This window comes from Corylus avellana, chromosome ca7 (assembly GCF_901000735.1).
Source record: "Corylus avellana chromosome ca7, CavTom2PMs-1.0".
NCBI classification, from domain to species: Eukaryota; Viridiplantae; Streptophyta; class Magnoliopsida; order Fagales; family Betulaceae; genus Corylus; species Corylus avellana.
The window spans coordinates 27,053,092-27,076,953 of NC_081547.1; the positions used below are offsets into that span (position 1 = coordinate 27,053,092).

Here is a 23,862-nt window from a genome sequence, read left to right on the forward strand (position 1 = left end):
CATTCCGTTCACGCCATAAACACCTCATCACACATAATGGGACGAGCCTCCACATACACAAAGCACGCCTATTACCCAATTGACCCCTCCAAATTTCCAAGATATCACTCACATTTCGTGGCATGGCCCAACTCACTCCAAAGAATTGAAATAAAACACTCCACACCTCATTTGCAACCTCACAATGTAGCAATAAATGGTCAATGGACTCTCCCCAGTGTTTACACATATAACACAACTTTCATAAATTTTTCAAAGTGAGGATCTTTTCTATCGTCGCCGTCCACACAAAGAAAGCCACTATTGAGGGAGCAGTTTTAAGTGTTTTATGAATATTTTGTACTTTCGGTTGTTTTGTTAATGATTTTATTAATTTTAGGATCTCCCACACTCTTTTTGGATTAAGAGTCTTTTTTGGATTGCGTTATGAATGGTAAAAAGTATTTTTAATACCTAAAAAGAAGTTGTGCCAAATCAAAAGCTGGCCTGTTTGATAAAAATTATGAAACTACTTCTTTGATTTTTTTTTTTTTACTCTAAAAGTGGCCAAAAGGTCCAAAACGCACTTTTTGTAAAAGCTTACAAATAAATTTTTGCTAAAAACGATTTTTGACTTAAAAACTCTATTTCTTAAACACAATCCCAAACATTCTTTAAGAGTATAAAAAATCCTCACATGCATTTCATTGCATTATTGCATATATTTCAACTTCAAAGGACAAACTCAAACACACATTTTATTGTCTAGTCATTGTAAATGAAGTATTTAATTAAAATGTAAAACAAATTAGGAAAACAAGATTTAAACTCAATTTTTTTATATACCATATTAAATTATTAATTATTTAAAAACTTAAACATATTAAAAAAAAAAATGAACCACATAATTAATATTTTATCGATAACAAGTTAAGAGTTGGCTGCCTGTACGTAAATTTGAAAAAGCCAAAGAAGGAAAAAGTGATGAGAGTAACGGACCACGTATATTCCCAAATTCCTACAAGTCTCTTTGTTGGGTTATCAAAAAGTAAGCAGAAGAAAATGTAAAAAAAATATTGTGCTTAGAGGTATATCCCGAGAGGATACCGAGAAGATCCTCTTCCGCCCCTCACCCTCACCTACAAAAAGGCCACTAACAGCGCCATGTTTCTCAACTTTCCACGACATGATAGGCTTGTCTTCATTGTGGCATCCTCTTCGGCATCAACTGTGATTCCCATCAGAATTCTATGGGCTTGGAGGCTTGCAGTAGTAGCTGCAGCAGCAGCAGCAGCCATGAGGACGAGGACGACAACGAAGAGACTCATCCTCCAAGTTAGGTCCTGATGGGACACTTGCACCTTTAAGGGCAACTACAATCTTTGGCAATGTCGACATACTGCATATGTATCTCTCTTTATATTATTTTTCATGTCTCTTGTATCAGAATTTGTTCTTATCTTCTACTTCTCTAACAGTATCACATCTTTTACCCCTTTTATTTTACTCTGCAAATCTCTGTTTCCCAAATGAGTAATTATGGGAACAACATAGTTTTTTGCTTTTATCCTGTCTGTTCTCTTGTCTGGAAGATTTTCGTTTTTCGTACATCTTGATTCTCAATGATACAATAAACGGTATGATTTTCCATCGATGACTTTGTTATTTGGATAAAATACAACACACCCATTTATTCAAAATGCTTACAATGCTACATTGTTTAGCTCATTTACCACTTTGTGTGACATCTCCGAGGTTCCTTGCACAATGAAATTAGAATTACTGCTAGCAATCTAGCCTCAAATGAGATGCCAAACGAGATTGGGATCTCCATATAAAAGTAATTGAACTTCAATTTTTTTTATCAAGTGTCCAATAAAGGTTCTAGCACAACTGATTCCAATCTTACACAACGCGGCATACTCTCCAATTAGACAACCGCAAAATGTAAAATTGGTCACTTCCGTATTTTCAAAAGCAACGGGGACGACAACCACCTCTACATTGGGCAAAAATATAAAGAACGTCACTTCTCATGTGTTTTTAAAAAGGAATAAAAGAAATGCATGTAAAAGTTTTAAGTGTGAAAATATCAGAATTGGATTGGAAAATTTTGAGGAAAACTTTGTTCACCGGCTGGCATCTTACATGAGAGGAAGTCACTTCACTTCTACTCGTTTGGGTTCCACGAAATACTCGATCCACATTAACGTACAAGAGATACAGCAACACAAATGGATCCATATTAACGTACAAGAGATACAGCAACACAAATGGATTCGGTGCTGTGGTTCCAACTCGATCGACATTAACGTACAAGAGATACAGCAACGCAAATGGATTCGGTGCTGTGGTTCCACGAAATACTCCATCCACAGCACCGAATTCATAACCTGACGGCTTGCATATAAACCCCGTTTATATAAAAAAATTTCACCAGCACGGTATACAAAAGTCATTGCGGAAAAAGGTTACTCAGAGTCTCAGACCTTCCATATTACATCAGGATGTAGAAAGTGCCTCCACTATCGGTTGATGTCTTAGCCAAATGATGGACGCCTTGCAGAAACAGAGAAAGCGGGGAAGGGGGACTAGATAAGACATCTCTTTTACCTCAGGCAAGCATATACATAGCAAAGCCAAGGCCTAAACAATATGGGGCTCTTTTTACCTATTCAAAGGGGGTTATGGAGAGAATAACAATCTTAATCCAAAGGAAAGAAAAAGGGATTTCGTAAGAACATTGTATGGGAAGCAGCCATCTAACCACCGAAGTGACGCTAGAGTTAGCAATATGGGGCTTATCCCACAGCACCAGTAACATTTGACGGATTCAAGAATTACTGGCCATGCTGATACTTCAATGATCGAAGCCTAAAAATGAATTCCATAAATAAAGTAAACATAGTACTGCAATTTAGATAAGGTGAACACAATGCAACATTAAAGTCTTCCATTAATGTGGGTATAGACACCAGTACCCACAAATAGAGAAAAAACACTCAATCCAAATAAACATAGAACTATCCTATATTAAAATGAGTTCAAAATACACCAAAAAACTCCTCACAAGCAGAAAAATTTTGGCCATTCCCGACACAAACTCAGCCTAGTAAAAGAAACCAAGCACTTTACCACCAACATTCTTTCTCCTAGCCTCTTCATGATCCATGATACCAGCAGAAGTCGTCAACACAATATAACCAAACTGCAGTTTTCAGAAATATGTTTAGGTCAGGAGGAAAAAGCCTGTATAATTCTGAAAGAATAAATTAACAATGTAATTCACATCATAGTCCCCTTTTAAATGGCTTAAGTAACCTAAAACATAAAGTTTTATATCAACAGGGCAAACCTAAGACATTTAATGATAATATTAACCTTTTATATGAATATTACTATACCCTAATCCAGTCAATTTTCATAACTCTACCGTTTAATAAAAAAAAAAACAAAACCCCATCAAATTGAAGTTGGAATTTAACTAAGAAAGACCAGACCTATCAAGAGCCATCCTACATGTAGGCTCACAGCCACGATAAAACTGGTAAACTTCTTCTAACATATTTACAAAACGATTCTGATGCTAACCTGTCTTGAGGGGAGCAACCTTGCAGTCCAACCTTCAATCTCTTTAACACCAACATCAAAACGAGGACTAATAACCCCGCACTTGTTAAGCCTTCCATTCAGTTCGACAACAATTTTGCCAGACCTGTGGTCGTCAACATACTCAAACTCCCCAATGTAACCTATAGAGCAACACCAAATAAGCAAAATGTAAAACTTTTAAAAATTGTACAAGTAGAACAAAATTGTAAAGTTATCTCCATCTCTACTATACCATGCTTCTGCATAACCAGAAGAAATTTGATAATCACTTTCGAGGATGGCCTGATCATGACCTGGCGCTTCCCCCTCTTCTCTGCATTGTACATGCTCTTAAGAGCATCGTTCAAAACACTCACTCGCACCATTGTTTCCGCTACATGATTGAATAAAACATGTCAATGACAACAACAAAGCTTTAGCAAGCAGACCAAATACGCTTGAAGCAACAACTAAAAAAAAGTTTGAAATTTCCCTTTTGAATTTTTGTTAGTCAAGTATACAAACAATTCACTTAAAATGGCCATCTCTCATGTCATTCAAAAGCTCAGTCACATTACCCGTTCATTAATAAACCCATCACAAACCAATCACTTAACATGGCTTATCCCAAATATTAGGTATAGTGCAACCTCATTCTAACCTGTTAAAATTCATGGTTTCAGCAGCAACCCTCAAATCAAGCTATTAATGGAAGAAAAAAAATAGACCAAAAAGCAAAAAAAAAAAAAAACCGCGTAACATTCAACAGCAAACCAGCCAAAAACTTTTGCAAGCATTACATTGAACATATACGCCCATACATATAACAACCTAGAATGGACAAAAAACAACAGTTTCAAAGAAAGCGTTCCCATGAAAAACCTATCATCTACAGCCCATTCTGGCGGTCCATCAAATGAATTGCCACAAATTCGTCAAAATTTTACATCATGTAGCAAACGCAATATCATGCGGTCATCAACTCAACCAGCTCACTAAATCAGTTGTAATCAAATCCACTGACCAGCAAACCATTTTTAGATTGAAAATATGTAGTTTACTTTTCGATTCCCCACCAAAAGCACATAGCAGTAACTAAAACCAAAAACCCAGAAACAAGAAACAAGCATGAGCGTCAAAAATGAAACAAAACCGTGGATCACACATATGTAAAAGAATTACAGACCGAACAGACTAAGTTAAAAAAAAAAAAAAAATCAGAAACAGGAACCCCAGGGCGAATCGAAGTTCAAACACTTGAGGATTCGTTTCTGTTCGGTTCGTGCGTACCGTATAGAAAGCAGAGACAGCCGAGCAGAGGCGCCTCCAAGACCGAAGAGTTTTTAGGGTTTCTTGGGGGGCTTTGAGAGAAAGAAAGTGTGGAAACCCTCGTGCCTATATTTGGTTTGCCCAACACGTGAATGTACTAACTTGCCCTCAAACTAGGGCTCTGACAGTTTGTCCTCTGTTGGCCCATAAAGCACAGATAAGAACATGACTCGGCCGGGATATAAATGGGCCGGATTTAAATCTCCCACTCAGCCCAATTATAGGTCAATAGGCTAAACGCCACAGCGCTCATGCTGGGCTCAGAGCCTTTGCAAACCCTTACTGAATATGACCGAACATGAAGACAAAAAGTTATTAAGAAAAATTAAATTTTAAAATTAAAAAAAATAATTTAAAATTTACTTTTTAAACTTTTAGAAATTTAAAATTATTAATTAAATTTCATGTTCAATTTTTATTAATATATTACTCTTTATAGATAATATGATTAATCTATTTTATCTTTTTTTTTTTTTTTGGTAAGACAAATGATTGTAAGTAAAATTTAATTAGTTGTGTACTAAAATTAACTACACGTGATCAGAACTTGTAACAATGGCCAACTAAAATTAACGATGTCCTGTAGCAATTATAACATATAAAATATCAATGAAATAAAGAATGATAAAACCAAGAAGCAACATATTAGAAGTAAGGGGTAATTTCACTTACTTCCATGAAGTTACGCACCTTTTGCAAACACCCTCTAATGTATCGAACTTTGATTTTATTCCACTTTTTCCCTTCCGTTAGGATTTTCTATTAAATCCTAACAGAAATATGTAAAATTAATAAAATACCTGTATTGAAATTACTCATCACTCCATTTAATTTAACTGCAATATGTAACGAAATGGGAAAAATTGAAGGAAATCAAAGTTTAATACACCAAAGTGAGAGATTTTGAACATTGGGAGTGTTTACAAAAGACGCGTAACTTCATGGGGGTAAGTGAAATTACCCCATTAAATGAAAGAAAAATAATATAAAAAAAGGTTGGCCGTGCTTTAATTTTGGAATTTTTAAACACATTATTATTATTATTATTATTATTATTATTATTATTTTACTTTTTTCTAAACCCTCCTAGCATGTCAAATGACTTCCTCTCATTTTATTTTTGTTGAGGCCTTTTACCCTTTTTTTTCAATTCACTTGACATTTTCATATGATGTAGATTGTCATGTGAATTTATAAGGGATTTAAAATAAAAAAGTATAGTATTCAAAATATTTTTTTTATATTTTTAAACCCACGAGAAATAGTTGTTGGAAACTTGGAATATGTTTCTTTGTTTGACACGTTAATATTATTGTCAACTCGATTATAATTAGTGTAAATTGGCCCGCAGATGATATATTAAGGTTTGATTATCAACTTCCATATATTATATAGACTTGAATAATATATTTGCATGGAAAAGTTCAATCTCGTCAACTATCTATACACTATGTTATTTCAAATTCTATCATCACCAATATCTGCTTTGATTCGGATTTTCCCGTCAAAACAAACAGAAACTTAAGGTTGGTTCCCCAATCAATAGACATGAAAGGTGTTATATCTTTCTTGTAGCAATTGTAGCACAGCCAGGTTTGCCATACGGATTCCACATGGCATACATATCGTGCATTGGTCACAACACAAGCTGACTTTGGAATTAATTATTGTATAGACTAAATTAAGGAGAGATTAACAAGGATTAATTAACTTAATTACGGTGTAATAAAGATTATGAGATAAGAACAAATTTGAAGGACGTAGGGATGAAAATTAGTCCTGCAAAGAACAGAATCAAGATATAGAAAACTTGCTTCTAGACTTCTGAGTTTAACGTGGTCAATCACTTTAAAATGCACTAAGCTGCTATAATCAAGTAATTAATATTCAATGTTGGTTTTTGGGGTGGGGAGGAGAATTTTTTTTCATTCTCTTATTTAATTCGATAAGCAGTCGGGGTACAAGCCCGGCCACCTAAAGGGTGTTATTAGGGAAATTGCAATTTTTATCACAAATCTCTTACAAATTTTTATCATAAATCGCTAAACAATTAAATTTGATTGTAATTGATGTGACAATACCATGTAAACAACCACGCCAGTTTCTAAATCTATTTGGAATATTTGTATATATTCACACACACAAAGAGGAAGTACGTACCATCAGATTAACACTTATATTGTGAAAACTTTGGCTTAGTATATTTTGTTTTTAATCAATTATAAGTTTATAACATATCCTTTTGAGAAAAAAAGGTGTGCATCACCTGCTAAAGGAATGGCTTCAATGGAGTAGTCACCTGAAATTAAAGCTGAATTAACTGCTTCCCTGGCCAAATAAAGTATCTCAATTAATTATTAGACTTTAATTTATACATGAAACAACATAAAGCAAGCAAATAATAAATAGGGTATTATTATTAATCACTCACCAACTGTTCCACCAAACTAATTCAAGTTATGCTGTAATAAGTCTAGTAGGTGGCCGGCCAGCTACAAATTGCCTTACTCGGTTACTCAAATAATCAGAATTTTATCTCAACAAATAACAACAACAACAATAATAATAATAATAATAATAATAAGTCAATTCACTTAAAATTGAATGAAAATAGTTTATTTCAATTCAATCTATTAATTATTGATATGTGTTTATTCTCACATATAATACCTAACTAAGGCAATCGAGTCGTCACTAAAACCTTTCTGGTAATGCCTACAAAAGAAAAGCATTACCATAAGGTTCTTTATTAAGTCAAGCCTAAGATTCTAAAGGCGGCACACAAGATCGTTCGCTAATGGGATATTTGCTAGGAAATGTTTTTATTGGGCAATATATATTTGGACTTTTAAACAAAACAGTACCACATTGAAAAGTCTAAAAAAATTAATCCTTAACCTCATAATTTTTTTTTAAAAAAAAAAAGCTATAATTTTATATATACTCATTTGTCTTTTACATGTGATTTTTTTTTTTTTTTTTTTCATGTAATCTTTGAAAATTCTACATAATGGCCAGTTTACCAACTTTAATTTGTTGATATCATATTGAAAAGAATATTAATGACGGGAAAAATAATTGGGGTAGTAAAATAAATTATATACAAACTCATGTGACAGTTTACATGAGTGTCATATGGTATAATATGTGTAAAAAAATTAAACAATAAAATTTAACAGGTAAATCTAATTATTTAGTGGTTGACGTGATAAATGTCAAGTGAACTACTACATTAGTTTATAAGAAATTTATAATAAAAGTTATAGTACTCCTAACAACAATTGTAATTTGCATTAATCGAGATGAGCAATAATATTTCATGTTCTTGTTGCCGTATATTCCAATGAGTCAATGTCCCACAAGATCTTGATCTTTAGTAATTTTGTTGTCGGGACTATTAGTAATTCCGATAATAAATGTAAAAGAGCTACTGTTAGGGCAGATGGATTTCATTAAAAAAAATACTCTTTTACATTTACCGTCGAAATTACGTACTAATGGTTCAGACAATAAAATTACTGGAGATTTCTATCCGTTGGGGTATAATATGATGCTGAGTAGTGCCAAGCAGTTGAAACAAATTGAACCCACATCTGAGTCTCTATCCCCTATCAAGTTAATCCCAGAGACCTATATGTTTTGACCAGCAATTATTATAATATACTTGCAGCTTATGATCATTAATTATTATAAAATACAAAGTCAAATAAAGTGAAAGCGAAATCAAACAGATTATTTGCCAAGTTAGAAAGCCGCCCTCTTTTTCTATCTCCTGAGTTACCTGGACGTTTTCTATTCCTTTCAAGCAATAAATAAGGTCGTGACCACCCTATTCCCTTTGAATGGAAAGAACCGTTGTTACACTCAAAGAAACCCTACAATTCCCACCCTCACTACAAATACTCTCATCAAGAAAATTCTTTACAAAGAGTTTTAGCCAGAAGAAATAGAGCAGCTCTTCTCTGCAATATTTCAGATCATCGGTGAGAAACTAATCAGCTAATTTACAAGGCATTATAATGTTAATGTTCTTTCAAATGGGATTTAACAACTTTTTCTTCTTGGGTTTACGCTTGTTTGGATCAAATTAAGTTGCAAAGATATTAAGTACTCTGCATATGGTTTCATTTCATTTTCTGTTTGATTTCTTAGAAAATGCAGAAACCCAGTACTCTTTCTCTCAGTTTCATTCATGCGTGGAATTCTCATATTATGAAAGCCTTTCTTTCTTAATTTAGCAAGCTTTCTTTTGAATATATATGTGACGATCGATGATCATTCTTTTTGAACTTTGAAGGCGGGGCTTCTTCCAAGAGAATCTGATCATCAGTCTGAGAATGAGGAACGCTCTTCTTCAATCGGTGTATCCACAGCTTTACAGCTTCGGTAATTAATTATGATCGATCTTTATATATGGCGCCTGGAGACTTTGTCATTTCTCGGTTTGAAACAATTGGCTTTTGATGATGAAATGAACAAATTTTCTTTGACTATTTAATTAATTACTATTGATGGCCGTATTCAATTTTTGGTTTTTTTTTTTCAGGTAACAATTATGAAGTCCAGGTACCAAATTTGGACGTCTCTATGCAGATGGATAGCGAAGTGTAAGAGTTCTTTTTATCCATTATTATAATCCAAAAGAATATTTAAAAATGAATTAATATTGAAATTTAGAATATAGCAAGAGGAAGATAATGAAAAATTATGTTAAAATTACGTGTTAGAATATTAATGACATTTTCTTTTAATAATTTTTTCAAGTAACTGGTGATTTAATATATATATGAATTTTGAATTCAGCTTTCTGATATATGTACAGCATGTTAAATTACCAGTTTTCTCAAAAGCTTAAGTTGATAGGAAGAGATAAATTTAATTACTTAATCATTACTTTAACACTCTCCCTCATATGGACTTAAACTCTATTTTAAATAGGTGACTCCCTTTTAAATAGGTGAGACTCAACACGTAAAATATTTAATTTATATGGGGTGAATTAACAGAATCAAAGTTCAATTTCAGGATCTTTGACTTTGATACCATGTTAAACTACCAATTATCTCAAAAGTTTAAACTGATAGAAAGAGGTAAATTTAATTACTTAATCATTATTTTAACACATCAAACTTAAGATAGTAGATTTTAAGAGATGTCCAATTTATGTGAGATTATGTTGATTAATTTTTATTATTTTTTTTTTAATATCAAAATAGCAATAAAACAGATGATGTTAGCTCTTGATAAAAATAGCAATAAAGGACTACGTACAGGTGATGTTAGTTGGCTCTTGTCTACTCAGATGGGAAAGCTCAATTTGATACCTCTTTTGTTGGATTGTGTAACCAAATGTTGTCTTCAACCTCTCACATATTGATAAAAATTGAAACGGGATTGGAGTGGCTTTTGGGCTTTTAGCTCCCCAAACAAAAAGAATTAACACACCTTACTTCTATATAGCTTGAAAGAAGTACATGTGCAAGTTCAAGTCCGGTATCAGTCGCTTATGTTAAATCACTAATTATTTAAAAATTTTAAGTTTATAAAAAATGATAAATTTAATTATTTAATTAATATTTTAATACTCCTCTTTATGTGTGGGTTTAAATTTCCTTTTAATAGGTGATGTTTAACACGTAGAATATTTAATTTAAATAGGATGAATTGACGGAATTAAGGTTCGATCCTAGGACCTTTAACTCTGACACTATATTAAATCACAAATTATCACAATCCCTTAATCAATACTTTAACAGTTTGGTCACTAGGTTGCATATAGAATCGATGGATTTTGATTCTTAGTAATTTGTTGTTCGTATTGTTAACGTACAATTTGAATAACACATAGGAGATTATGTTTATAGAGCTCACTGAACAAGTGAGCTCCAAGCGGACTATTAGAGATATGTTTGGATACATAGACCTTATAGATACTCTCATATTTATGATCTAAATTATTAACAATTTAAGCAATAAAATTACATAAAATCTCTATAAAAAACAAAACCTTATACAAATAACACAAGTAAAGAGCGCCACACTCTAATCTCTGCAGTTGATGCCAGTAGATTCCAATTGATTTAACTATTCTGGGGTCAACACTAGAAACCAAAAAATATACTCATCTAAACAAAAACTAGGAAGTGATTGAGCGTGACCCTTTTGTCCATACTTTCATACATTCCTGTATCTGAAAATAGCACTCTAACATGGATATGACATTTAAAGACAAATTAGACATGGCAGACTCGTAGGCTATATCTATTCGAACTGTCAAGATATTTATTTAAATAAGTGAGGCTAGACAAATTTTCACATAAAACTGTTCATTATATATGTAATGAACAGTCTCATTACACGAGATCATATCCAAAAAAATTATATAGTCTCAAGTTCTCAACCACTTGTTTTGACTCAATGCTACTAGTTTGGTCCACTCTCTAATGGTGTTCTTTTGGTATATATACTTAATTACCGGACAGAAATCTCAATGGCAAATATTGTGGATAGATGTTAGTAAAATAATAAACTTGTTATGAACAGACATTTAGACCTAATTTGTTCAGGTGATCCGAATACCTGTCTAAACAAGTGAAGTTCGGACAAAACTTTCACGTAAGAGTGTTTTATTGCACATGCAATGAACATCCTCATTACACGGAATTGGGATCCAAGAAAATCATATAGTCCAACCACGTGTGTCAACATTACTGGTTTGGTCCAATCTAATAGTGGTTTCTTGGTACTTTTTTTGACAGAAATATGAATGACAATGGGTTTTGTATGAAGTCCGGAGTATTCAACAATGACCACCTCCAGCTGGGAAATGGATGCTTTGCGGTTCCTTTTAGGTCCCTGATTAACTATACCCATCAATCAGGTTTGGTGAATTTCCCTATCTGTCACCGGTCTTAGGAACATATTTTCTAGTTCAGCCTAATTTCCTTCTCCTTTATTCTTCTGCGTGCTAACTACTCTAAGCTACATTTTTGTATTTTATTGCTTGCATGCACCATCAAAAAGACTAAATCAACCCTTTTTTGTCACAGCTTATCAATCTGGTCCCTCAAGCCGTGCCGACATTCCGCAGCAGTCGATGTTTCTCTGCGATAAATCTTCAGTTCCACACTATGAAGCAGTACTAAATAATTCTCCAGTAACACTTCTCTTTACGCTTATTTTATTTTGGTTGACTGCGGGTGAGATGTTCTTTAAAGACAAATATTAATTTAATAAGTCGAATTGAAAAAAATTCTTCCTAATCACTAATTAGTTTAAAGGAAAACTTGTCTGCTTAAGATAATCTTATTCTTGGTCAATCATAGTTTTTTTTTTTTTAAAAAAAAATAAAGAATAAAAATGGTTGAGTAATGTCAATTAATAGCCAATTATGAATGCATTTTTTTTTTCTTAATGAGCAATAAAAGATTTCTAGTATAGATCAAACTTTGAACCATCTCCTTGGATAAGAATATTATATCTCGATTTTGATCTCTAAATTTTAATTTTTTGGGTGAATTAAATGAACATTAATTTTGGGGCTGATGGGGATGCATGACTGCTATACTAGTATATATATATACTATAATCAATTAATCATGATGTGATCGTGGTAGATATCGATCTTAGAACAAAATTAATTCTTGAAGACAAAAACAAAAACAAAAAAACTTATATATACGCATTATTTATATATGGGTTTGTTTTTTCAGGACTTGCAGGCAATGCCAAATGGAAGGAAACGTCCAATTGAGGTCGATGACGTCTTGCCCACAAGAGGAACCGACATGGTTGCCAATTATATGACGACATCGAACGAGTGGAAGAAGACTAAGAGAAACAAGGCCACAACCTCTGAACAACAATGGCAACATGATCAAGTCATAGGAACATCCACGCATATCGAAGAGCACACGGTAAGTGAACATCAACGCTCATTTTCATAAAATGTGGCAGAGACAAATATGTAGTCGTTTACCCAATATTGCTTGCAATTATTGCTCTTTGTTGAAAAGTCTTTTCTCTTTATGATTACAGGTGCATGTGCCTGCGAGGAGGAGCCAAAAGCTTAGTGACAAGATCACTGCTCTTCAAAAGCTGGTCTCCCCATACGGCAAGGTTAGCAATTGCTACTGATCAGGGTGATGGTTAACGTTAATAAATACTCATTAAACTATATATATACTAGAGTTTTCAATTTATTGCAGACCGACACTTCATCAGTTCTTCAAGAGGCATCGCTTTCTATCAAGCTACTCCACACGCAAATTCAGGTATATATATATAACTCTTCTCGCCTAAATTAACTAGGGTTAACTTTAACAAAATGATTTGTCAGAGACGGGATAAACTAGGGTTAGCTCGCTTGCTTGTTGCTTCCTGCTTGTTTCGTTAATTTACTGGTTTTATTTTTTTAAAAAAATTAATTATCACACATGTTAAGTTGATAAGAAATTACAAATTTAATCTTTTAATTAATATTTTAACAATTTCTTATATGTGTGCTTAAACTCTCCATTTAACACGTGAAAAATATAATTGAAATGGCATGATCGAGAAGAGTTTAAATTCAAAACATCTACTCTAATATTATGTTAAATCATTACTTATCCTAAAAATTTAAATTAATAAAAAAAAATTAATTACTTAATTAATATTTTAACATATATTTTAAAGGTGTTTTTTTTTTTTTTTTTTTTTTGAATTGGAGCAGAATTTGTTCAAGATGCTGAGTAGCTCATACAAATGTGTTAGAGCTAATCAACGGCAGGTAGATATGCAGTGATATTCATAATATACCTTTTTTTTTAAGTTATTTAATTTCCATAAAATGATATTATTGTTAAGGTCTTTCCCTAATTAATTAACCCTTTTTGTTTACAAAATGGAAGTTCCAACAGGAAATTGGAGAAGAACAGGTGGACCTAAGGAGCAACGGGCTTTGCTTGGTTCCTGTGTCATTTACTCAGAAAGTCAAAATAGAAAGCCCCGTTGATCATCATGCTTAGTGGTGGAAACCCATCATAATTAAATAGATAGAAAATGTCTAGTTGTCTACTTCTACCCCACTATTTAATTAGCTTAACCCTACCCCATATCTTTCTTTACTCTAAAGTACTCAACTTTAATTCATAAATAGAGTGGATTTTGAGAGAATCCCCTACATCAAGCGGAGGTGTTTTTATTTGCTTGATTAAAGCTTTAGAACAATTAAGGTGTGTAATCTGGTTTCTTTTATTTTCCCCCAATAAAAATAGTAGCTACCTAGATCTGCTAGCGTTTAACTTTATATTTCCTTATGTTGGTTTTTTTTTTTTTTTTTGGTTAAATACTAAATACTCTCTACGGTTTCGTTGCTTTATTTATTTTTTTTTTTTCCTCTAAGGTTTGATTTTTATCAAAGGAGGTCTTTGTGGTTTTGATAATAGACCAAATTAGTCCTCTGTTAATTGACTTAACGGAAATCCACGTAGACCGATCAAATGTTGACACGTGGCACCAACTTAAATTTTTTTTTTTTTTTTTTAAATTAAAAAAAAAAAAAATTGAGGGGTAATACTTAGCTCCATCAGGGGTGGCCGGTCTCCCGCCAGTTGTAAAGGGGTGACTGGTGGCTTGGTCACCTCCAATTTTTTTTTTTTCAAGCATTTTCAAAATTTTAAAAAAATTTTAAGTGGAATGTCGCGTGTCTGACATTTGATTGTTAGTCGCGTAAACGCAGATTAGTCAGCATATCAGCCCGACATAGGGTGGTGGTCTATTATCAATAAAATTCGTAATACTTCTGAAAAATATTTGTCACTTCAAGGGGAGATATTTAGTATTTAACCTTTTTTTTTTTTAAATTGATTTGTTGAATATATATAGTATATAGGCATTGACAGCCACAATATCAAACACAATGAGGTTCATGGCCACATGGGGTCATAATTAGACAAGTATTTACAACAAAAATGGGAGGGTTTCAAAAGCCACCTGGGTTTTCAAAATATTGCAAATGGTACATGTGGTAAGCCAATAAACATACTTAGTACCTCTGTCAAGATTCTGTTAAATTTTTTAACGGAATACCACGTCACCTTTGCATGTGGGTGCTACGTGGCATGGTACCTGAGTTTTTGAGTGCCACATCATATTTTATTTAAAAATAAATAAAAATATAAATAAAAACCAAAAACCAAAAAAAACATATTTTATTTAAAAAAAAGTCCAAAAAAAAAAAAATACACTAGGGTGGTTGAACCACCCCATAGGGGGTGGCCAGCCACCCCGTTTGGCCTGGGGGTGGTTCGGCCACCCCAGCGTTTTTTTTTTTTAAATAATAATAAAAAAATATGTTTTTTTGGTTTTTTTTTTTTTTTTAAATGATGTGGCACCCAAAACCCATGTACCACACCACGTGGCGCTTACGTGTAAGGGTGATGTGGCATTCCGTTAAAAAACTTTACGGAATCTTGACATAGGTACCAAGTGGGTTTATTGGCTTATCATATGAACCATTTGCGATATTTTTGAAAACTCAGGTGGCTATTTGATTTTGATACAAATCACAGGTACTAGAATAGTATTTAACCCTAAGATAAATTATCTCCATTTATATAGTTATTGAAGAACCAGATGATCGCACACCAAGCCCAAATCAAATGAGCTTGCAAAATAAAAAGAAGATCAAATAAAAAAAGGGCATCAACATTGTCCCGGCAAAGACACTTCATTGCTTAAGTTGGAATTGGACTAATTAAGAAAGGTGATGAGCTTGCTTAATCCTTTTCCTCTTTTGCAGGCTCATTCAATTTGGGGTTGGGTGTGCAATCAATTGGTTCTCCTATATGATGATGTCGAAAGTGCCTCAATTGGAAGATAATAAGAAAAACAATCAGCCACATCAGTTCATACACGTTAACTAAAAAGAAAGAAAGGAAGAAATAACGAGCTTAACAAAAGTACGAATATGTGCTAATGGGTTAAGAATACATCAAAATGTTAATTAAATAATTAAAATGTACTATTATTTTTATCAATTTAAAATTTTGAAAAAATTTATAATTTAATATAGTATTATAATAAAAATTTTAATTTCAAATATTAACTCTATAATTTATTTTTATTTTAATTAAATATTTTACGTGTGTCATTTATCAAGAAAAATTTGAAAATATTGCATTTCAGATAGGCACTCATACCCTAACCTAGTGACAGGTAGCCCTGTAATGATGTCAAGCAGAATATCACATGGAAGATCTTCAAAATCCATCTTTTTCCCCCATATGGGTAATCAGTTTTTGTTCTCTACCCTGTGCCAAACTAAGAGGGTGTTTGGCAAATGGGATGGCCTAAACACTGTAGTTGATGTGAAAAAAGTAAGAATGTTTGGTATAAAAAAAATGAAAAAGTGGTATGAAAAAATGAAAAAGTTTTGTTTTGTAGTGATTTTTTTATTTGAATAATAATAAAAAGTGAATGATTTGATATTAAAAGTGAAAAAGTTAGAATGTTTTGATGTTGATTTTTTTGGGAAATGGTGATGAATAGTATTTGGGCCAATCCCATCCCCATTACTTAAATACATATTTTGCATAAATAGGATAGAAGAGTGCTCCAAATTTACCTTTGTGGTTTTTTTTATTATTATTATTTTTAAAAATGTTTTCCCGTGACATAAAAAATAAAAATAATTTTTATGTTTTAAATTGTTTGTAAATGTCTTCGACTTAAGAACAAAAAACAAGCATAGACTTAAATTATCTAACAAATAGAAAGAATTAATGATAAATGAGTAGTGTTATAAGGAGGACTAAATTCATCCCCATTATAAAAATTTACATCAATTTTGTTGTCTGAATTGTTAGATGTGAAAGAGCTTGAGTAATGCTAAGCGTCATCTTTTTATACTCTTAAAATCTTCTTAAAGCTGACGTGACTTTTAAAATTACCATTAAATTTTAAATGAATCATATTTAAATTTTGATCTAATGGTGATTTTGAAAGCCACATCAGTTTTAAAAAGATTTTAAAAGGATAAAAAAATGATACCTAGCATTACTCGAAAGAGCTTATATGTGACTTACCTGTCCAAGCAAAGTTTGAACTACTTGCCGATAATTTCACGATCATATACTTTCTCACATTTATTGTCTGAATTGTTAAAAAAAAAAAAAAAAAAAATTATCAATGAACGGGATCCGAGAATTAAACCCAATTGACCATCAAGATCATCAAGCAACAAGGAAATAATAAGGGGAACGAAAATTTTGGGTTGGGCCAATAGCCCACAGTAAACATAGTAGTCCCTTTGCGTGACGGAAAGCCAGCCTAACCCCTCACCGCACATGACGTGGCACCAGATCAGTGGGTCAACACTCGCCACCCCGACCACAGCCGTCACGTTAGCAAGAGCCACCATACTTGAAGAATCCTTTCCTCATTTCCCAATTCCAATCCATCTATCTTTACACCCCCCACCCCTCTCTCTCTCTCTCTCTCTCTCTCTCTAAGCCCTAGATTTTCTCCTCCCTTCTCCTCCGATATTTTCTCGGGAAAAAGAAATGGTGAGTACTTTGACTACTTCACTTTAGAGCTTCTTTCTAATGACTAATTTATATTTTGATTTTAGTATTTATTATTTCGGTTAAATTGTTTCTTGCGTTGGATCTGTAAGAATTTTTGTTGGTTTGTGTGGAATCTCTGGGCCTTTTGAGTGGATTAGGAGTTTAGTTAGGGTTTGTGAGGTTACTTTTCTGAACTGACTCTGATTTGATCATTGGTTTGATTTTTTTCCCTTGAACCTTCGGGTCTTCGCTGATCTGTTGGCTTATGCTCTTTAGTCGGTGACGATCATATGCAGTATGTTCTATGCACTTGTATGCGTTTGTGTACGTATGTATTCTGTTTTTGTGTATCTACGCGCGCGCACACAGGGAATGTTTGATGGCTAATCTCAAGTCGGTTGATTGTTCTGTGACTGTTTTTGTGCTTTAATGAATTGCCGTGGCACTTGATTTTCCTAGTTTGCTCTGCCTAGCTTGATAGTTGATAAATTCTGACCACTTTTTATTTTTTTTGTGCAACTGTGGTTAATGTTATGATAAATTCTGACCACTTTTGAATTGCAGTGAATGTTGGGTAGTTGAAAAAAAAAAATAAATAAATAAAAAAAAATAAGGACCTTGTATTGTTGTTTATGCATTTGTGTGGTCATCATGGGATTTTTGACTGGCGGATAATGTTGCAAGTTGTTTGATTATTTGGGATGAATTTCAGAATTTGGTTGTTTTGTGCATGAAAGAATTGGTGGGGGTGTAGAGTGGGCACTTTTTGTCGATGTTTAGTGTGGAAATGTAGATTTCAGATAGTTGGTAGTTGATGCTTGCTAGTATTTCATCCAATATTGCAGGCAAACGCAGCATCTGGGATGGCTGTACACGACGACTGCAAGCTAAAGTTTTTAGAACTGAAGGCAAAAAGGACTTACCGCTTCATTGTTTACAAGATTGAAGAGAAGCAAAAGGAGGTTGTTGTGGAGAAGCTTGGTGAGCCAACTGATAGTTACGAGGTTTTCTCTGCAAGCCTTCCCGCTGATGAGTGCCGATATGCTGTCTATGACTTTGATTTTGTGACAGAAGAGAATGTCCCGAGGAGCAGGATTGTTTTCATTGCTTGGTAATATATATTTAGAGTGGTTTGAAGTTTACAATGTTCTTCATCTTCCATTATCTGATATTGTTGTGTATTTTGACTGATTCATTAAATAATTTACATGAAGGTCCCCTGATACTTCAAAGGTGAGAAGCAAGATGATTTATGCAAGCTCCAAGGACAGGTTTAAGAGAGAATTGGATGGTATTCAGATAGAGTTGCAAGCTACTGATCCTACTGAGATGGGCCTTGATGTTATTAGAAGCCGCACTAATTGAATGTAAAGTGCGTGCTATGCAACGGAGATCTCTCCAACTATCCAGTTCAATGTCTATAGGTCGTGGAACTTTGAACTTGCTTTAATACTCTGAGAATGGCTTGTTTTTTTTTTTACATTTAAAACACGGTGAATCGTCTGTGGTTTTATTGGCTTATTACTTAGTAGTGTGAATTTATACACACTGATTATATCCCGGATTATGAGGGTGCATATCAATTTCAGTTGTTTGCTTATGTGAGCCCTATATTGTATTGTAGATCAGGCTATTCTTTTGCCTTTCCTTATACTGAATTGATTCCTTGGTTCCGTTTTCTTAAAATTGAATGTGTTGACCTATTTTTATGGTTGGTTTGTGGGCCATTGAAAGAGTTTACATCTCTCTATACCTATTTTTATGCTTTGATGGCCTAATACTGTTTGATCAGTCTGAGATAGTGAGATGTGTTTTCATCAGCTGCCCCTAGGGTGGATCACTGCTGGTATTGGTATTTTGAACCCCTTCTTTCTTCTTGCCCGCGGGTAGGTGGTGGAAATATTCTGTTGATCAGTTTTATCTGTGGGGGTACGATGAGAAGCTTTAAGCATCTTTCTTTGCCTTCAAAGCTATGGTCCTGTGGACAGCCTTGTGATCTGCTAACCCATACACATGATGAACGAACACAAACTTGACCCCTGTCCTAGTTAGATTTTTCTAGCTCGTTGATCCACCAAGGGTCATTTGCAAGATTTGTTGCTCCATTTATTGTTATTAGATTTAGCGAAGGGTATTTTTTTTTTCAGGAATTTTATTTAACCAACACATGTTAAAAATATACTTGATTTTTAGAAAGAGATCGGCTTCCCTTTTATTGAGGAGCCTCTCATTTTCTCCCATTTGAAAAGAGGACGCAACATGTAAATTTAAAATGGCTGTGAAAAATTATATGTTTTGAACACGTTAATTTAATAAATTGTTCGGTAAACTTGTAAAGTATAACTCAATTGCACATGTTTTTTAAAACAAAAGAGTGGTTTGGGTGTCTAACTACGGACTTCTATATAATGCAAGCTCTAAACAAAATAAAGAAAAATATTTTGCCCAACATTGTTCCCACGAAGTAGATTTTTATCTCACATTTATATAATATGTTATGAGGTAATTTTTAAAATTATCATCGATTAAAATTTAATTATAATTTATCTCAAATTTAATTTTACTTTTAAAAATCACATAAGAAAGTGTGTTTAACGTTACCCAACATTTTATTATCTTCTTCAACACGTTTTCATATTCTGTAAGAAGGTATTATTAACTCATTAATCATTATCAATCTATAATAATTAATAATAATAAGGCAATCAATCTCATTTCGTCGTAAAGGAAAAAAAAAACCTGGTCTATTATATTATATAACATAAATAAGCAAATCAATAGATACAAAACAATCAAACAATAAAATAGTGAATCTTAGTAACTAAATAGAAGATGATCTATATTTGAAAGACAGATAAACACACTTGGAACAAAGAAGATCCGTTGAAATCTAAAATCTCATTATTATATAATTTATATTGTGTTTAACATTAAAATCTCATAGAGAGGATGATCAGCCACACAGACGAAGACACAAGCCAAACTCCTGTGAAAGACAACAATAAAGAATTTTTCACAATGGGCGAGAGTGAACTATGCACTGCGTAGATCATACATAAAAATAAAGAACGATGAGAGTGAACTATGCACTGCATAGATCATACCATGCACTCGCAGCAACTGCTTCCCAAATCCCATCTTTACCCTCCCAAGCCCATAGTTTAACAAATTACACCCATTACCTTCGTCTCCTTTCGTCATGCAAGTACCTCAAATCAATGCTTCAAGTCCATGGCCGTTTGATAGTCTCAGGCATCGGTGAAGACCACGACACACTTTCCCATCTCATCAATTCATACTCTTTGTTTAACAAATGTGTTTTTGCTCGCTCCGTTTTCGAATTCACGCCAAACCCATCTGTTACTTTGTGGAATTCAATGATAAGAGCTTATGCGAGGTCAAACCAATGCAAGGAAGCTCTCAATATGTACCATTGCATGTTAGGGGAAGGACATGAACCTGACAAGTATACCTTCACTTTTGTTTTGAAAGCTTGTACCGGTGCTTTAGACTTGCAGGAGGGTGTCCTGGTTCACCGTGAAATTGCCCGTAGGCGACTAGAATGTGATGTGTTTATAGGGACTGGTCTTGTTGATATGTACTGTAAAATGGGTGATTTGAAAAGTGCAAGAGAGGTGTTTGATTGTTTGCCGAAGAAGGATGTGGTGGCTTGGAACACAATGATTGCAGGGTTGTCACAAAGTGAGGATCCTCGTGAGGCGTTTGGATATTTTTGGAGTATGCAGTTGGGGGGTGTTAAGCCCGACTCAGTGAGCTTGTTGAACTTGGTTCCAGCTGTTTCAAGTTTAGCAGATATTGATTCTTGTAGGTCTATTCATGGATATGTGGTTAGGAGGAATTTTCGTTCTGCCGTTTCAAATGGGTTGATAGATATGTACTCCAAGTGTGGAGACGCAATAGCTGCTCGCCGGGTTTTTGATCAGATGCGGGGGCGAGATGATGTGTCGTGGAAGACAATGATGGCAGGCTACGTGTTTAATGGGTTTTTCCTTGAGGTTTTGAAGTTATTTGATAGGATGAAAGAAGAGAATCTTAAGATTGATAAGTTGTCTGCTGTAAGTGTTCTATTGGCTGCTGCAGAGATGAGAAATCTAGAGAAAGGGAAGGAGATCCATGATTTTGCTATTCAACAAGGGATAGATTCAGATGTTTTGGTTGCTACTCCTATCATGACCATGTATGCAAAGTGCGGAGAATTAGAGAAGGCCAAACAATTGTTCAAGGGACTTCAGCGGAGGGATCTAGTTGCTTGGTCTGCTTTTATATCTGCTTGTGTCCAATCTGGTTACCTCGAAGAAGCATTGTCTCTATTTCGAGATATGCAGAATGACAATACGAAACCAGAGAACGTAACTCTGCTGAGTATCCTTCCAGCATGTGCAGAACTGTCGTCTACAAGATTAGGCAAAAGTGTGCACTGCTATGCTATTAAGGCTGACTTTCATTCTGTTATTTCAACAGGAACAGCCCTAGTATCCATGTATTCGAGATGGGGATTATTTACTTCGGCACTGAACGTTTTCAATAGAATGCCGTGTAAAGATGCCGTGACATGGAATGTTTTAATAAATGGGTATGCACAGATTGGTGACCCATACCATGCGATGGAAATGTTCCTTAAATTACAGCTATCTGGAGTACACCCAGATGCAGGAGCCATGGTGGGTTTGCTCCATGCTTTTTCTCTGTTAAATGACCTACACCAAGGCCGCTGCGTTCATGGGCAAATTATAAGGACTGGATTTGAATTTGACTGTCCTGTAAGGAATGCTCTCATTGACATGTACGCAAAATGTGGACGGCTTTCCTCCGCTGAATTCTTGTTCTACAAAATGGAGTTTGCTAAGGATGAAGTATCTTGGAATGTAATAATTGGAGGATACCTACAGAACGGACGTGCGAAGAAAGCTATGTCCGCCTTTTTCCTGATGAAATTGGAGAACTTTCGGCCTAACTTAGTCACATTTGTGAGTATCCTTCCGGCAGTGGCATATTTGGCTGCCTTATGTGAAGGCATGGCTTTTCATGCCAGCATTATCCGGATGGGATTTCTGTCTAATACACCAGTTGGGAATAGTCTTATTGATATGTATGCTAAATGTGGGAGGCTCGATTCTTCAGAGAAATGTTTTAATGAGATGGAAAACAGAAACACAGTTTCATGGAATGCAATGCTTGCAGGGTATGCAGTGCATGGGCAAGGCGACAGTGCCATTGCACTTTTCTCTCTTATGCAAGAGAGTCGTGTTCAAGTTGATTTTGTGTCTTTCATCAATGTTTTGTCTGCTTGTAGGCATGCAGGCTTGATAGAAGAAGGAAGGAAGATTTTTGAGTCCATGCATCAAAAGCACCATCTTCATCCAGCGCTGGAACACTATGCTTGCATGGTAGATCTTCTTGGGCATGCTGGGTTATTTGATGAGATATTGATTTTGATTAGGACAATGCCAATAGAGCCTGATGCTGGAGTTTGGGGAGCCTTATTGGGTGCTTGTAAAATGCATTCTTATATCAAGTTGGGAGAAGTTGCGCTGCAACAGCTTGTTAAACTTGAACCTGAAAACCCAACGAATCACGTAGTTTTATCAAGTATATTTGCTGAATGTGGTAGGTGGGGTGATGAGGGCAGCACAAGGTATAGGATGAATGAGTCTGCGTTGAAGAAAACCCCAGGATGTAGTTGGGTTGAGATTAAAAAACAAGGTCCATGCATTCAGAGCCGGTGAAAGGAGGCTGAGCCACTTGCAATTTGAACATGCTTCTGCTTTGGAGTAATTCTTTTAGAAAATGAAAGGTGAATGCCTGAGAGGAGCTATGTATATGACTTACTAGAGGAAAAAAAAAAAAAAACAGAAGCCTTTTCCTGCCAATTTTGTGTCCAGGAAAATAATTTTCCTATATTTTTGTTTCTTCAAGGCAGTTGTAAATAAAAAATAATAATTCTGGAACGCTAGTAGAAGTTTGAGGCATAGCGGGGATGCTTGGGTCAGCTATAGGGTTGTTACTTTATGATAAATAAAAAATATAGGATAAGTTGTCAACAAGGGTCCATAGCTCAGTGGTAGAGCATTTGACTGCAGATCAAGAGGTCACCGGTTCGAACCCGGTTGGGCCCTCTTTGTTGTTCTTTTTGCTTTTTCTCTCCACCAACAATGACGGGTCACGGGAACATACACAACACAAAAACAAAACCCACAACGCCTAATTGAGAATTTGACGTTTAAGACTATTACGTGTTAAACTCCGATTCCACGAAGGAAAATGTTAAGATCACAACATAAATTAAACTTTTTTTCTACGTATCATTTTTTAAATAAAAAAATTGATAAAGAGAATTTTAGGATTCTGAAAATTTAGAAAAAAATACAATTTGTTTGATTTAAAATTCAAATTT

The 23,862-nt window shown here is 34.3% G+C and overlaps 4 protein-coding genes and 1 non-coding gene across 6 annotated transcripts; 4 read left to right on the forward strand and 1 right to left on the reverse strand.

Moving 5' to 3' along the window:
* Positions 1-2,873: 2,873 nt before the first annotated feature.
* On the reverse strand, positions 2,874-4,972 carry LOC132188800 (small ribosomal subunit protein uS8z/uS8w). The gene is made up of 4 exons (XM_059603347.1): positions 4,861-4,972; positions 3,824-3,964; positions 3,571-3,731; positions 2,874-3,187 (listed from the first exon to the last, which is right to left on the reverse strand). The coding sequence occupies exons 2-4, from the start codon at positions 3,954-3,956 to the stop codon at positions 3,089-3,091; spliced, it is 393 nt and encodes a 130-aa protein (XP_059459330.1). The 5' UTR covers positions 3,957-3,964; positions 4,861-4,972; the 3' UTR covers positions 2,874-3,088.
* A 3,685-nt stretch (positions 4,973-8,657) lies between these two features.
* On the forward strand, positions 8,658-14,166 carry LOC132188365 (transcription factor bHLH112-like). 2 transcript variants are annotated; one of them, XM_059602792.1, is made up of 10 exons: positions 8,658-8,882; positions 9,197-9,285; positions 9,446-9,506; positions 11,658-11,779; positions 11,949-12,055; positions 12,612-12,815; positions 12,937-13,017; positions 13,107-13,172; positions 13,613-13,669; positions 13,791-14,166. In XM_059602792.1, the coding sequence occupies exons 2-10, from the start codon at positions 9,237-9,239 to the stop codon at positions 13,905-13,907; spliced, it is 864 nt and encodes a 287-aa protein (XP_059458775.1). In that variant the 5' UTR covers positions 8,658-8,882; positions 9,197-9,236; the 3' UTR covers positions 13,908-14,166. The 2 variants fall into 2 exon arrangements, with proteins under 2 accessions (XP_059458775.1, XP_059458776.1); XM_059602793.1 differs by having other exon boundaries at positions 11,949-12,037.
* Positions 14,167-17,335: 3,169 nt separating this feature from the next.
* LOC132188226 (actin-depolymerizing factor 2-like) lies at positions 17,336-19,052 on the forward strand. Its single transcript, XM_059602635.1, has 3 exons — positions 17,336-17,447; positions 18,293-18,558; positions 18,662-19,052. Exons 1-3 carry the CDS (start codon positions 17,445-17,447, stop codon positions 18,810-18,812), a joined length of 420 nt encoding a protein of 139 aa, XP_059458618.1. The 5' UTR covers positions 17,336-17,444; the 3' UTR covers positions 18,813-19,052.
* A 1,357-nt stretch (positions 19,053-20,409) lies between these two features.
* On the forward strand, positions 20,410-23,328 carry LOC132187677 (pentatricopeptide repeat-containing protein At2g39620). Its single transcript, XM_059602068.1, is given in 2 exon segments — positions 20,410-23,161; positions 23,163-23,328. Coding segments are annotated over 2 exon segments (2,724 nt in total). The 5' UTR covers positions 20,410-20,518; the 3' UTR covers positions 23,244-23,328.
* A 184-nt stretch (positions 23,329-23,512) lies between these two features.
* Positions 23,513-23,584, forward strand: TRNAC-GCA (transfer RNA cysteine (anticodon GCA)). The gene has a single exon. It is a non-coding gene; the product is annotated as a tRNA-Cys (tRNA).
* Positions 23,585-23,862: the final 278 nt, after the last annotated feature.

What these genes read in the sequence shown, in the direction of transcription:
- LOC132188226 (XM_059602635.1), top strand. An exon ending in AGGATTGTTTTCATTGCTTG is followed by an intron (nt 18,559 to 18,661) that starts GTAATATATATT and finishes ATTTACATGAAG; the next exon opens with GTCCCCTGATACTTCAAAGG.
- LOC132188365 (XM_059602792.1), top strand. Translation starts at nt 9,237, where the DNA reads ATGAGGAACGCTCTTCTTCAATCGGTGTATCCACAGCTTTACAGCTTC. An exon ending in TAACTATACCCATCAATCAG is followed by an intron (nt 11,780 to 11,948) that starts GTTTGGTGAATT and finishes TTTTTGTCACAG; the next exon opens with CTTATCAATCTGGTCCCTCA. An exon ending in TACTCCACACGCAAATTCAG is followed by an intron (nt 13,173 to 13,612) that starts GTATATATATAT and finishes GAATTGGAGCAG; the next exon opens with AATTTGTTCAAGATGCTGAG.
- LOC132188800 (XM_059603347.1), bottom strand. Translation starts at nt 3,956, where the DNA reads ATGGTGCGAGTGAGTGTTTTGAACGATGCTCTTAAGAGCATGTACAAT. An exon ending in TCTGGTTATGCAGAAGCATG is followed by an intron (nt 3,732 to 3,823) that starts GTATAGTAGAGA and finishes GTTGCTCTATAG; the next exon opens with GTTACATTGGGGAGTTTGAG. An exon ending in GGTTGCTCCCCTCAAGACAG is followed by an intron (nt 3,188 to 3,570) that starts GTTAGCATCAGA and finishes TGAAAACTGCAG; the next exon opens with TTTGGTTATATTGTGTTGAC.